Raw genomic sequence first — 15,270 nt, 5'->3', positions numbered from 1 at the left:
GATGTGTAATTCACAGCAGACTTTACTCAGTGGAGCAGAACCGCGAACACACGTGGTGATCTGCAGAAGACACTCCAGTTCATCTGCGGTGTCAGAGATGTTCGACAGTGATAGAGTACGGGGGAAAAAAAAGACGTTTGTGTGTCTTTGAAATTATTTCTCTGTGACGCACTTCTCAAGCCTCTCTTTGTGTGTTTGTGCAGTGGTGTTGGTATGCGTTTGTGTCTCCGTGTGCACTTTTGTTGGGTGTAGCCGAGCGTGAACATCAGTCTGACAGGAGAGCACAGCCTCGGTGCGTTAGAGCCCAAACTAACACAGCTCCATTTTGTAAAAGGTGCGGAGGATTTTGAACGCATTTCACTCAGGGCTGGTGCGTCTCATAGCGCATTGGAGTCGCAGCTCCAGAGTAAGTTCAGAAAAGTCTTTAAGCGTCTGCGTCAACAGCAAAGTGATATATCGACTTTTAAGAAGATAAGATGAGGCTGCGTTTGAGCTTGTCAGCTTGTTTTTAATCCATCAAGGTCTTTATAAAAAGGAAGCAAAAGAACAAAGTGAGCCTACCTTCTTACAGAGGACCAGCTGGTGATCAAAGAGGAAGAAGACTCGCTGCTGGCTGCGCCCGTACGGCTGGTAGATCCATGACAGCTCCCCGGTGTAGATGAGCTCCGAGCTCCTGTCCAAGATATCGTCGCCCTAGACACACACACAATGTGTAAATGAAGGAGATACTATTCTTATAATGAATTATCTAACCAATTTTGAACATAAGAGTAAAGACAGGTTAATATGATGGAGTACTAGTGTCCTTTAAGGTACAAATAAATACAATTGGGCTACATTTGAAGGGCAAATATATTTTTTAGATTACATAAAATTACAAAGAACAACTTGGTAATGGATTACAATAAGAGTGCGACATTTGTGAGAAAAGAAACTCACACATTTACATAAACAAAACTCTAATTTTCAGGGATTATTAAGACCCCATTTACACGGGAACGTTTGCGTTTACGCACCGTATGCGTTTTCAAAAAAGTCTTCCGGTCCCACGCATTCGGCTCAATTAACGTGTCCGTTCACGAGACCGCTGGAAACGCTGTAGTACATATGCCGGGCCTGTAAGTGGCGCTGCTGCCGCCACAAAATACACCAAAAGCAGCGAAGAAGACCCCGGAGCATGGTTGCCATGGTTGTCCTGTTTATTCTCCGCGGTGGACGGCGTGTGCTCCTGCTGTAATTCTCTCCGGTTAGTCCACCAGCAGATGACAAACACCCACCTCTCCGCCTCTTCCAAGGGACGAGGGGACCGTGCGGCAGAGTTTCCGTTAACATTTTTTTCCGCCGGTCAACATGTCCGTTAAAGTTTAAATCTTCCGGACAAAATTAGAAAAGTGCCGGTCAGAGGTCTTCTTTGTTATTTATTGAGCTTTAAAACAAATTGATAACGACTCTATATAATAATATAAGAATAATAAACGGAGCCTCTCTTTTCCTCCCCCTCTTCTGACAGCCCAGCAGCTGATCTCTGAGCAGGAGAGGTGGGGAGAGGGAGACGTGGGGAGAGGGAGGCGGGGCTATTTAATCGTTATCAGGAAATGATCGTATAGAGGCGTACACACGGAGCCGTTTGCCCCCCCAGAGCGTTCCGTTTGCAGATCTATCCACCTTGGGACCCGTTATCGTTTGCGGGGTCCGTTTCTATCGTTTTGTTACGGCCTTGTGTAAACGAAAGGGCTATACGCAAAAGAAACTATGCGGATACAACCCGTTTCGTCCTCGTGTAAACGGGGTCTAAATCATACATTTTGCCAGAATCTTATTTTGAAGTTTCTGAGATTAAAGTAATTATCATGTTGTAAAAAAACTGCAAAAATAAATAAGGTAATTAACTCATTATATTAAGTATCTACTTCTCAGCTTATGAACACAGTTTAGTGAGTGTCTTCTGTGGCATTTTCTAGCCTGAGAAGTCATAGTTATATCATCAAGTTTAAGTTAGACCTATTTGTCTCTGAGGGGCCATTTGGACTGCTGCAGTGGCAGTAAAACAACAACAGACACACACGGGAAAAAGTCACAGATAAGAACAACAGGTGAAAACACACAGGACAACAATTATAATATTAGGGAAAGAAAGAAATAAAGATTCATAAGAAAGGAAGAAGGAAAGAAAGAAAGAAAGAAATAAAGATTCATAAGATAGAAAGGAAGGAGGGAAGAAAGGAAGAAGGAAAGGAAGGAAAGAAGGAAAGACAAATAAATCAGCTTAGGCTTGAAAACGTTTTAGTGGAAGTCTAACAAAATTAACAAAAATATATAACATTTAAAAAAAAGATTCTGATAGTGAAAGTCGAGAGGACATCGCAATATTTAAAGGAGAGTAAAAAGGATTGACTTTGTGAATCTTAAAGGCATATAAATTAGATTAGTAATTAAACCCGTTCCCCCTCAGTAACCTTGAGATTGTGACCACATTTAGTGAGAGATATTGGGCTTCTATGCCAAGTTGTTTTTCAATCCCGGGGTAATATCTGTAACCAAACAGGACCAAACAGGCCAGAGCAGTTCTTGCCAATAAACAACATGAGTGGGCATTGGATGCTTTGAAAGGACTCCACAGAGAACACACAAACACACCTCCCAGTCCAGAACGGAGGCTTGCCACTGGGCGATCTTGTCAATGTTCTCCAGTCTCCTCTTCCTCTCGTTGATCTGCTGAGTGACGTTCCGCATCACTGCCAGCGCCGCTGCCACGTATCGATAATCACTGCGGACACAGTGTACACATAATTACTCCTGGGGTGCTAGAGGGGGAAAGTTATAGCTCTTGGAGTTTGGCCATCCTTTAAAGAAACCCATGTAATGTTGCAGCAGTGAGTGATACAAGGTAGCCTATTAAAGGACGTAGAAAGTCAAGTAAGAGCAATAAGTCTGCTGGAGCACGGTCAAACACCACACTGCTGTCTCGTTCTAATCAGCCACTTTTATCCATCCACTGTTAACTGCGACTATGCTAACTGAGCCGGATCTATCCCTCTGGCTTAGATGTGAAACGGATCCAATCCTCACTTTGGAAGATAATGTGTGTGTGTGTGACGGTGTTGTGTGTGTGCGTGACAGAGAGCAGGCCTATATCTGGCAGATTGTCTCCAGCTCCTAACAGTGGAACGCTGTGATCTGGCAGGCGGCGCTGGCACCTGTCCCTCTCTGGCTGAGAACGGAGTCGTGAATGACCCGGAGCTGGCTGAGACGCTGAATCACTCACGCCATGTTTTGGTTGCTCCGCACGCATGAGTTTGCACATCTGGATGCCCGAGTCTTCTGCAAATGTTTGTGCACTGTGCTTGTGTGCTGTGCAGTGAGTGGGGAGTGTTGATGCATGTGCCAGCTAAAGCCCAAATTCATATTTAATCTGCAGTCTATTTATATCCGTTCTACACAATAGCCATGGAGTGAAATAAAAATGAGTTGATGTTCAGTATTGTAGTAAAGGTTTACGATAAAACTGAGTTTACCTGATTATATTTCACTCAAAAGCAATTACAGAAAGCTGGTAAAATAAACCCAAAACCTGCAACAGCTGCATTGCCACTGGTGTTTGTTTCGTCAGTGAACTAATCCTTAAAGAGGCCCTATTATGCATGTTGGGGGTCTCCCTTTCCGGTAGTTGCATGTGAATGGTCTGCAAAGGCTAACATCTCAAAGTTCACACTAGAGGGGGTTTCTCTCCCACACACTTCTTGGACTCCTTTGTAGTGACATCACTAAGTAAAACTCGCTCTCCGACACATTGTACGTTATAGGCTAAGGGGCGGGACATATCTAATCGGTTGACCAATCACATCAGAGCAGACTGGGCTCTGGTTTCGGACAGAGGGTGAAAAGAGGTGCTGCAGCACAGGCAGTGTGAGAAGAATAAAGAGCTTTTTGAACATTAAAGCATGAAGGCATGGCCTCTTTTCTTTTCAAAACGAATGAATGACTATCCAAAAAGCAACACGTTCTGCTGATGAAATGTGAGCATGGCCAGAGAGTTCTGTACCTGTGCTCCAGCGCAGTGTATTTGAGAAGCTCAGCCAGCTGGAGTGGATATTTGCAGATTTTCTGGACAGGGGTGAGCAAAAAGCCGTCGATGGCAATGTCGATCATCTGCTGGAGGAGGCGACAGGCCTCGAAGAAGTGCTGGTACCTCCCATCCCTCATCAGTTTGCTCAGCTCCATACAGGCGTCCAAGTGGTTGTTACAGTATTCAGAATAGATCCAGAAACCATCTTGCTGTAGAGAATAAAGGGGCGAGAGACACATGAGATATGTACTGAATTCTCTTCTGAGTAAAACATGCTACAGTGTCAACATGGACAGATAAGAAGCTCTGGTTGCTTGGATGTTTTTTATTATAGCAGTTTTCTTAAGATCATGACCTAATTATCTCATTATCTTGAAATAAACAGTTTGCTGTTGACTTAATTATCAGCACAGCTGCTATCTCAAGATAATGGGATAATTAAGTTCTGATGGTGAGATAACAGGCCAAACTAAATTATTATCAATTTAAGCTTCTCTAAGCTGGACAGTGTGTGTGAGGTAAACATATTTTCATCAAAGTGTGTTAAAGAAGTAAAGACTTATATGCCTAATATAATAAATAAACATTTGTACACTGCCAGGTGTCTCAATAACCTGTCTCATAACAATAACAATAAAAGGAGTTAGGTGGTGTGGTAAAGATTCAGACAACTCCCATGACTACTATAGTATAGCAGTCATGGGAGTTGTTGTCTTAATCACCATTGCCTTCTACTTGGATTCTAACTATACGTCTCCTCTCAAAAAAGAGTTTTTATAGTTAAAACATAGTTAAAAACAACCATGATCAAAAAAGTTAAAATGTTGATTAAACGTCAATTTCTGATGCTTCTGCAACGCAGTGGCAAAAGAGATAAAATGCTATTAAAGGGGAGCAAATTAAACAGACTGTCGCCTTGATTACAATTATGGATATTGATTCTATAGAAACATTTGGAATAATGTCAAATAAACAACCTCAAAAAAGTACAACAGTCGTTTTTAGACATTTCAATATGGAAAAGTTATACATCGTACTTTTCCCTCAAACCCTAATTGAACTCACGTGTTCTAAAAAGCACGGCCCGATTTCAGAGAGGTGGGGGTCGTCTGTGTTGTACTGTTTCTCCAGGTCTCTAACAAAGCCCATTTGGAAGCGGTAGATGTCCTCGATGTTCCCGAAGATGACCTTCAGCTGGTCGTCATTGAACATGTCCACACGCTTCCTGCACTGGCGCAAATAGCCCTGAAACAATATGGGTTAAAGCTCTATGAAGTTCACAACGAAGATACAGTTTAACTGCCAGTAAAGTACAATGTAGGCCATAGCTTTATACATCTCATCAGTATGTTTGTTAATTCTTTGGAATAAACACGTGAAGTCATTCCTTAAACATTATTCATCCGAGTCGAAATGAACTTTGACTCTGAAGCTTCCGTAGAGTCAGAAACAATCTTGAGTAGGTCGAACTGTGGCCTCAATTTCAGTCGGTCCAATTCTTGTGGTTAATGAAATGCCCTGAAGCTTTGGCACTTTGGGAAAAGATTTACTGTAAGAGGTAGCTTTATGCTATTTTACACTCCATCACCCTTGAAACCTCTGAAAAACACATGCAAAGCATTTTGTGTTCTGCTTATACAATAGTAACTGTCAATAATGGAAACTAAAGTTCTGTTTTAAAACAGTGCGTCTGCTATTTGAAAAAAGTAATATATGTCTTTCCAAAACAATCAATGAATTAAAATAAAATAATGTATGTATCACGCCCGAGAAAGTGCGCGGGATGTTGTGTAGTAGTGGCCAAACGGTGGTACCACAACTGTTGTGTCAGTCCGTGATACTGCTGCTATTGTTGAAATGCTGTATATTTGATTGGGTGGGTTTGGGGAATTTTTGACCGCATGCTTTGTTGCCGCCTGAACGGCCCGTTCTAAATCCATGTAATATTGAATATACATGCCTGTGCCTGTTTATTCCCTCAGGCAAGAAGTGCAGAGGTGAAATTTACGCTTTACTGCAACTATTTTTTAAATATTACGCTTCACTCGAAATACAGACAAAGGGCATATTGAGGATTATGGAAAGATGATTAGATAAGCACAAAACATTTGCACTAGAAATTCCTGCCCACCCAAAGTCATGATGCAGGTGTTTAGTTTCGTTCTACAATACGACCTTTATGTAACAGATGCTGTGCTGGTGGCAACATTTTAGAAATAACTGCTTCACATGCAAAAGAGAAGTATGCAGTCTTACTTTAACAAACTTTTTGTGAATTTGTCTTTAGGTTTTTTACAGTATCAGCAGGAAGGCCTGATGGCATTGGGCTACTGTCCTTAACAGTGTATTATATTGTTATTGATACCAGAAAAACAAGCATGAAGGTATGGAAAGGACATTGATCATCATAACTATAGTCTATTTCACATTAAAATATACCAACAATAGTGTACATGCATATATGTATTAGGCTACACAGTGAATTCATTTTATGCCATGTAAAGGGTCCGGGTCCGACCCTTGTCATTTAACTACAGGGGTCCCTCAGGGCTCTGTTCTTGGTCCCCTCCTCTTCTCCTTGTACACAAACTCGCTCGGATCGGTCATTAGCCCGCATGGTTTTTTATACCACTGCTACGCTGACGACACCCAATTCAGTCTGTCCTTTCCCCGCTCAGAGACCCAGGTTGTTGCACGCATCTCTGCTTGTCTAGCTGATATCTCTCGGTGGATGTCTGCTCACCACCTCAAGCTCAACCTTGACAAGACTGAACTGCTTTTCCTTCCGGGAAAAGATTGTCCCACTCTTGACCTAACAATCAACATCGGCACCTCTATTGTTTCCCCGACTCAGACTGCAAGGAATCTGGGTGTGATCCTAGATAACAACCTGTCCTTCACTGCAAACATCGCTGCTACAACCCGCTGCTGCAGATACACTCTTTACAACATCAGAAGGATACGTCCCCTCCTGACCCAGAAAGCGACGCAACTTCTGGTCCAGGCTCTCGTCATCTCACGCCTTGACTACTGCAACTCCCTCCTGGCTGGTCTACCTGCATGTGCCATCCGACCTCTGCAGCTCATCCAGAATGCAGCGGCTCGTCTGGTCTTCAACCTTCCAAAATGTTCCCACACCACGCCGCTACTCCGCTCCCTTCACTGGCTTCCGGTAACTGCAATCCACTTCAAGACAATGGTACTTGCGTACCATGCTGCGAATAGATCTGGCCCTTCCTACATCCAGGACATGGTTAAACTGTACACCCCAGCACGTGCACTCCGCTCTGCATTGGCCAAACGGCTCGCTGCACCAGCACTGCGAGGGGGACCCAAGTTCTCATCAGCAAAAACACGTCGGTTTGCTATCCTGGCTCCAAAATGGTGGAATGAGCTCCCCATTGAAATCAGGACAGCAGAAAGCTTACACATCTTCCGGCGCAGACTGAAAACTCATCTCTTTCGACTCCACTTCGAGCGATAGAATTACTAACAAAGAATTACTAACAAAGCACTTATATAGTAATAAAGGACTGGCTTATCTAAAGCCAGTTGAGTAGCACTTGAAATGTTTTGGCTCTATGAAACCTGATGTACTTATATGATTCTGTTTTCTTCAAGTTTGTATCTTCTTGGTCGAATGCACTTATTGTAAGTGGCTTTGGATAAAAGCGTCAGCTAAATGCAATGTAATGTAATGTAATGTAAAGCTAGGCCCATACAGTATACAGTCACACAAATGCATTTAAAAAGAATTACAGAATTGTATGAGTGCACAGAATTGAGGACTTTTTAAAATATATTTCAATAACAAAGTATAAATAATATGTGTTGTTAGATATAAATTTGGATGTGTCATGTTTTGAGTTTTTTTTATAAAGAGCCTTGCTTTAACTGAAACAAATTCCAAGGCTCTCGTCTAAATCTAGCCTGTCACTACGGCATGAATCATAAAATAATGACAAATGTAATCTGGGCTGAACGTCTCCAAGTGTGGCTGCTGCCATCACTGTTTACAATTGACAAATTGTGTCTTAATATCTTGAAAACAAGAGAAAAAATATGCCTTGAATAGAAGTGTGAATGTGGGAGTGTGAAGAATTCATACTAGAGTGTTGTGTAGCATGAAATGGGCCACTCCTTCTCTCACACACATTTCAGTTGATTCAGCTTCTTACGTGTGTATGTGTGTGTGTGTGTGTGTGTGTGTGTGTGTGTGTGTGTATATGTGTGTGTGTGTGTATATGTGTGTGTGTGTGTGTGTGTGTGTGTGTGTGTGTGTGTGTGTGTGTGTGTGTGTGTGTGTGTGTGTGTGTGTGTGTGTGTGCACGGTTTAGTACCTCACAGATGTCCTTGAGGTGTTTGATGTAGTGTCTCTCTGTGCTCATGATCTCGTTGATGACGTTGGCTCTCATCTGGTCCCGGTTCTGGAGGGGCGAGCCCAGACACAGGCAATCATTGGTCGGGTCCAGGTGCCCGTTCTGCACCTCACTGGTCCCCTCGGACGGCTCCCCTCCCCCATCCTCCTGGTTCACCCACAGCTGAGTAAAAAAAAAACACACATACGCACACACACACACGCAGAGAAACACAGAGCCACACACACACATGCACTTGAATAAGAAATGTGCACAGTTAAGTCTCTTAAGAGTATAAATCTGGCAAAAAAAATGAATTAATAAACACGTTTAGGTATTTATATTAGAAGATCTTTTCCATATAAGTGGTATTGGTCACTCCTCATGAGCATGAATGCACACTCACACACGAACACATATCTCACACACACAGAGCTTCATTTAGAGGGTCTCTGGTAGTTTGACCAGAGTGTCGCTCCATAAAACGAGGGACAAACTGCAGAGTTTAAAATAAATATCTCTTTGATATGAGATGATTTAATGCCCAACTCCGGCCCTGTGTGTGACTCAAAAAGACTCCCTCCCCACCGCATGCACATACACTCTCACTCAATTTCCTCACACATGCATGCACCCGCGACACACACAGTACCCAACACACACGGTGCACTTCACTATCTCTCATAAAAAGGGGCCAAGTGTGCGTGGTTTCAGATGTCCAGCAGCCAACACCTGATGACACACAGTTTGCCAAGAGAACATCAAAGAACCGACGGGTAGAATGCCAAACACAGGATGAGAAATGCAGCGCCACAGACAAGCAGAGTGACGGGTGGAGCACTGACTGCAGACGGAGAACGAGTAGCGCGGCGTTAAGACTGAGAAAAAAGTCAGAGTCAATAGTAAATGGAGAAAGTAATCAATATTTAAAAATAGAAATTTACAGGAATAATAATTCCAAAATCTAATAATGCTTTTAAACTTTACTTTTGACTCGTCAGTTCTGCCTCTGTATCGACCCCGTGGAGGATGGTGTGAAAACGTCATGTTAATGTTTGGTAATGTCGAGGGTACGTTGCGTAGACAGACTGGAGCGGGCGGGTGGGCGGGCAGGCTGGATGGGTGGATGAAGCTGGGAGAACGCACCTTTGACGTGGTGTTTTGGAACCGTGGAGTTGCTATGGGGTTGAGATAGAAAACCTGTTTTGTTTGGGGCTGAGGAGGGTGGGGTTCCACCTTGGAGAGAGAGAATGACAGAACAGAAAGATACTTTTTTTTGGTCGACAGTCAGTCAGCCTGTCTGCCCTGCCCTCTCAGGAGTGAGGATGGAAGGGTGGAGAGGTGGGGGATGGCCATGAGGTGTATCTGTGTGGGGAGAGGAGAGGGTGTGTGTCTGCTGTGGGAAGCCTCCACCTACAAACAAGGATGCTAGTTCTTCCTTCGGTGAGTAACAGAAGTAGGGAATAACATGCAGTAGCTGCGTCATCAGTGTTTAGTCCAGCTCAAATATGGCTGGGATTATATAATCACCATGTAAAGTGAGGACGTTGGATATTTAAGTGGGTTTCAAGGGTAGGAAGTTGATGCCAAACTTAAAAAGGGGCCCATCAGCAGCTTTGTTTTCGCTGTCCCTGAACCCCCGATAAAAGGCACTTACTGTAGCTAGCTATTCTCTTATATCTTCAATGTTTACAAAAATAAAGCATTATTTAACAGTTTGTATACGTGTGTGGAGCAAGCACATCAATGGGCCTCATGCAGGAAGCCTTAAAAGTACATATCTCATATTTTGTACAATTTGTTCTTATTGCTTAGTACCTATTGATTTCTGGGATTCATCAATGTTTTTTTTGCTATTTTCAAAAGAATATTTTAAGCACTCTTACAAAGATAAAAAAAACATCTAGCTTTCACAGTCCGGGAATCGATTCTCCAACACAAGGAATCATTATGTTTGAAGAATTTGAGGAACATTTAAAAGAAGCATGTAATCAAGTGTTATTATAATGATTGGATAATTAAATTTGTAGGCTAAAGAAAATATATTGGCCCATTGATCCTAATTAAGACTATAAAATCCCTGGAGGATGATAAAGCATGTGTCCAGCTACAAAGGAAGCATTTAACTCTTTTTAAATCTTTTTAAATGTCATCATCACTACTGACCCTCAGGAAAACCACATGTTGACTCATTTAACAGTATTTTCATTTGACTACTACTGAAATTCTTCTTTTTATACAGTATATTTGGTTTTTGTAGACATTGCTCCAATTCTCAGGCATGCACCAGAGTGTTTGCACCCGGCACCTGCCCTTATTTAGTGTTCAGTGGGCGTTACCAAGGCTAATTATAAACACTTGGCCATACGCCTCCAAATTACGGTGACGTGTTATTTATCATTCAGCACACCTGGGTATGAGTAGATATGCATGTTAATAATCTAAGGTTGACTTTTTATATATTTTCCTCCATAAAATCAAGAGAAATCTGCTGCATAAGGCCCGATGCTTGCGACCCATGTGTGTGTTTTTGTGTATATGACCTCAACTTGTGTGCATATGTTCATTCCAGTGTGTGTGGGCGTGTGTTTTGTCTATGGTGTCCAGCTATGGCTGCAGCGAACTCACCCGTACGAAGCTGGCAGGGAACCATCCTTCCTCCTCGTCAATCTGGCCCCACCACCAGTCCTTGTTGGAGGCGTCCAGCACCTTGATGACGTCACCGGCCTTAAACGCCAACTCGCGGTCCGCCATGGTCACATGGTCCCATACCGCCTCAGCGTTGACGATTGAACCTCCACTTATCAACTGGAGATATGGGAGGGAAAGACAGACAATCTTACGCTTTATTCTCATAATGTGAAGCGCTGTGGGAACACTACTGCAACAGCATGAGGACCAATACTGATCCACGTGGCCTAAAACAGCATCGAAATCAAATTTAAAAGCGATTGTAATTCAGTATTCAGTCTCCTTTTGGCCTCAATTTATGTGAATCCTTGTTGTTAAGCCCACTCAGATTACTAATGGATGCAAATACACACCCTCAAAGCCAGGGGCCCAGTAGCAGTTTAGGGATTGCAAAATAGGACGACACAATAGCCGAGACACAGACCACACTACGACACAACAAGATACGACGACACAACAAAAAGAGCAGAGACCATTAGTGGAGAAACAACACAGCGTTCAGAAGCACAGCACCAGTCTCCACACAGAGATGGTAATTGGCCCATTATGACATTAGAATAATTACATGTGTTAATGTAATATAAATGCAGAGGAGCAAACAAATGTGAAGGGATAATCTCCTTTCCCTCATGCTGTCACCGGGGCTTGTTATTTTATCAGCGGCACAGTCTTTGACAAAACATGGAAGGGTGACTCATCAAATCTGTTCTATTGATTTTAGCATCATGAATAAATAATGTGGACATGGGAATGAATGTTTTCAACTGTGCGCATGTACTGTTATTTTTGCGAGCTTGCATTGGGAACAGTGTGTAATGTTTCCTGTCAGGTGATCAGTATTCTACGGGGGTTTCAGAGAGGCTAAAGGTGGTTCTCATTAAAGGACAAGAGATGGCGGACAATGTTCCCGAGAAGGACCCGAGCCTGACATCATCCATCTACCAAACGGCCTATTCATCCATCACACCGAGGCTTTGTGGCCTTCGAGGTGTGCAAAAACACTATATGTGCACACCACACTTCCCATACATTAAACCCCTGCATGCAGCTGTGGCACGGCTCCAACAGTTTGTTCCAATTGTTCTCCCCGACGTAGTCTTCATCAGCGTTCTCCGGTCCGGAGCTAACCATGCGTCGAGTCCCTGGGGCTGTGGGCCGAGCAGCCAGCGCTAACCGAGCCTGACAGGAGATGCTTAGTCTCTAGGTAAGGAGTTATCAAAGGCCTGGAGACACGGGATGTCACATGGACGGACATTAGTTAGTTAGTTCTTCACTTGTAATAAGGCTTCTGCGTATTAATATTGAGGTAGTGTTACTTCATAAACTGAGTTTGGTTCCGCCCTCTTTTATTCTCTGCCTCTTATAAAATGAAATCCCTTGATGGTAAAACCTCTTTAAAATGCACCTCATCACTCTAGCACAAATATGCTATTCTACCTATGTGCTGATGCGGTGTGTTTTTTAAGGAGGTCCACAGGAAACCGCATACTCTGTGTGTGTGTGTTTGTTTGTATTCAGCCGAGCCCCCCCGTGAGGATGTAAGCTCTCCGACTCAGCAGCTACGTTGCCCCTTCAACCTGTAGACAAGCCTTCTTCCCCGATGGCTTTACTGAGACGCCTGCGGGCATACGAGCCAATCAGGGGCAGAGGAGGGGGGACATAGGGAGGGACCTCCATGCCTGGAAGGGAAAGAGCGACCGTCGTCATGGCGACAGATGAGGATGCTTCACTGGTATTGACAAGATGATGGGATGAGGCAAGGACACTTCAGGAGGCACCAGAATATGTCTACATTTTAGTGTGTGTGTGTGAAGCAGCAGACACACAAAGAGTGAAGGCTGAATAACTGCAACATCACTCTGTTAATTAAATATTCAAATAAAAACCCAAGTCAGTAGTCGATCCAGTAATAAGATCATTTCTATGTCGATGCTAAATTGCAGAAATGTACACAGTGGAGGCCTCTGCACGCAGGCTCTAGATCAAAGATGTCATTGAGAAGGTGGATCCAATCCCGTATGGGAGCCAGGGTAACAATAGATCTTATAACCTATATGTCAAAGCTCTCCATTCTAGAAAGAGAGGAGGATTACCGCAAAAACATGTGTCACGCTGCCATGGAAACAGCACCAATGAATAGTACTCAAAAAGATTTTTAAATCATTGGCGATTCAAGAAAAAGGAATCATATTGGAATAGTTACTGGAAGCCACAAAACAGCACCAATAGAAGAGATGAGCCTCTGCACTCAGGTCAGATTTACTTTTTGCTTCTTTACTCTGATGCCTGCTTTCCCTAATCCAGCCCCATCCCCCCCACACGCTTTACAGGACAACCCCATTTTCAGCCCCATTCACTCAGAGCACAATCTCTCCACTCCCCATCAATCTGCGGTAATATAGCCAACAGACGGGCAGAGTGAAGGGGAGAGATAGAGATCCATTCACAGCCAATGTTCCTCCCCTCATCCCTCCATCTCCCTAATGAGATCAGCACTGCCCTCTCTGATACCTAGCATCATTTTGTCCCCCCCTACATGTCTGAATAAATTAGAAATTACATTACATAATCAATCTCCCCAATCCCTGCCTTAGCACTTCTTCACACCTAGCTTGATCAATGTGCAAGACACACAGAAGTCTCATTACCTGTGTGTCTAACAGCTGTAATGACCTATGTCATGATTATGGTTACGCTGCAGTTACAACATCAAAGATCAGAGGGCCAAACGGCCGCATTTACACCGCAAAACCTGTATTTGGGTCAATGCAAATGAATGCAGAGAAATGTATCCCTATATATGGACATATGGGACAATGCTATCTGTTTCATGGAGGCCGACATGTGAGAACAGAAAGCCTATTGACTCGATTATATCATATTTGCAGTGTAACACATCAGCATTCACTGCACTGGCAGCTCCACTGCATTCCAACATCCTCCTCTATCTCTAGCCATAGCACATCTGCAGCAAAGCACCTACAGCATCCCTGAGCACGCACACACACGCACACACACACACACACACACACACACACACACGCACACACACGCACACACCTTACCATGTTTGTGGCAAACTGTTCAGAGAGTGTATGCATGGAGAAGTCCGGTTCATACAATCATGATAATTAAATCTCTTTTGAGAAGCGGTCGAGGGGATGGGTCCTCCGCGAGAGCTGAGCGATGTTGAGCAGCAAGGTGCCGTACTCCAGAAAAGAGGCTCCTCTTTCCGACGCACTGAGTGAGTCTCGCGCTCCGTCCTCCCTGTGTCTGCCAACCCTGTTATGTAATACACTTATACCCCGAGTCTGGGAGCCAATCAAAGACGCTCTGCCTAAAACCGGTGAGAAATACACTCGCATCCTCACACACGTTGTTGTCTCGCTCTGCACACACCATGCGCACATTGACACTTCTGCCTGCAAAGCATTTAATGGTACTCTATTAGGAGGCACCTGCCCTGGAGGGGATTACAAATGTGTGAACGCTCGGGACGTGTGCACCACTCAGATGCAAAGAGAAGCTACAGATAAAACCCACCCAGGCTCATACACACATATACAACTTAATATATGAACACACAGCACTATGTAATCAATGCAGGCCATCTGAGCCATAACCACTGCAGTGTAGAATACTCAAATGTTATGATATAGAAATGTGGGGGTCCTGCATTGAATGGAAGTAATTAAAAACACACATCCACATGCCTAACCATGTGATTAAAGTATTTATTGTTATACATGGCTGCAAATCATTTCTTTCCTTCACCTAAAGTACAACATTTGCCACTCAACTAGACACACGAAAACACACATGGCACTTAGCCTCGAGTGTGTGAGTGTGAGAGCACATACGGTGTCTTTAAAAATCCCAGCCAGCCGGCCTACCATCCCTATTTATAGGACCGTCATGGACAGGCTTTTAGCATATCTATTTCTGACATTCATTCAACATTCATGACACCTGGCTTCAATCCTTTATTATGTTATGGCACAGGAAGAAAAGAGGAAATGGGTTTGTTTTTTTCATCTCCATCTGACATGTCTTTTCACTTTCTTATATAAGAAATATGCAGGTGTAATAACGTGCAGGCTTCAGGTGCCACGTTGAAATGAAGTGAAAAAGTGAATATAGTGGGCTCTGAAATGG

The 15,270-nt window shown here is 43.5% G+C and overlaps 1 protein-coding gene across 9 annotated transcripts in view; it reads right to left on the bottom strand.

Annotated features, from left to right (window-relative positions):
* Positions 1-15,270, bottom strand: part of LOC117475059 (rho guanine nucleotide exchange factor 9) — a 52,706-nt gene that overhangs the window by 10,595 nt on the left and 26,841 nt on the right. For 5 of the 9 annotated variants that reach the window (XM_034121126.1, XM_034121124.1, XM_034121129.1 and 2 more), the window contains 7 exons: positions 11,053-11,232; positions 9,571-9,660; positions 8,407-8,607; positions 5,132-5,311; positions 4,043-4,275; positions 2,638-2,767; positions 562-693 (listed from right to left, as the gene is read on the bottom strand). In XM_034121126.1, coding sequence (XP_033977017.1) covers positions 562-693; positions 2,638-2,767; positions 4,043-4,275; positions 5,132-5,311; positions 8,407-8,607; positions 9,571-9,660; positions 11,053-11,232 — 1,146 coding nt within the window. Of the gene's footprint in view, positions 1-561; positions 694-2,637; positions 2,768-4,042; positions 4,276-5,131; positions 5,312-8,406; positions 8,608-9,411; positions 9,479-9,570; positions 9,661-11,052; positions 11,233-14,180; positions 14,198-15,270 lie in introns of those variants that run through there. The other 4 variants (XM_034121125.1, XM_034121131.1, XM_034121128.1 and 1 more) reach the window with 3 other exon arrangements.

This window comes from Trematomus bernacchii, unplaced genomic scaffold (genome assembly GCF_902827165.1).
Source record: "Trematomus bernacchii unplaced genomic scaffold, fTreBer1.1, whole genome shotgun sequence".
Classification (NCBI taxonomy): Eukaryota; Metazoa; Chordata; class Actinopteri; order Perciformes; family Nototheniidae; genus Trematomus; species Trematomus bernacchii.
The sequence above is the reverse complement of the archived record's forward strand: the minus strand, read 5'-3'. Positions and strand labels throughout refer to the sequence as shown.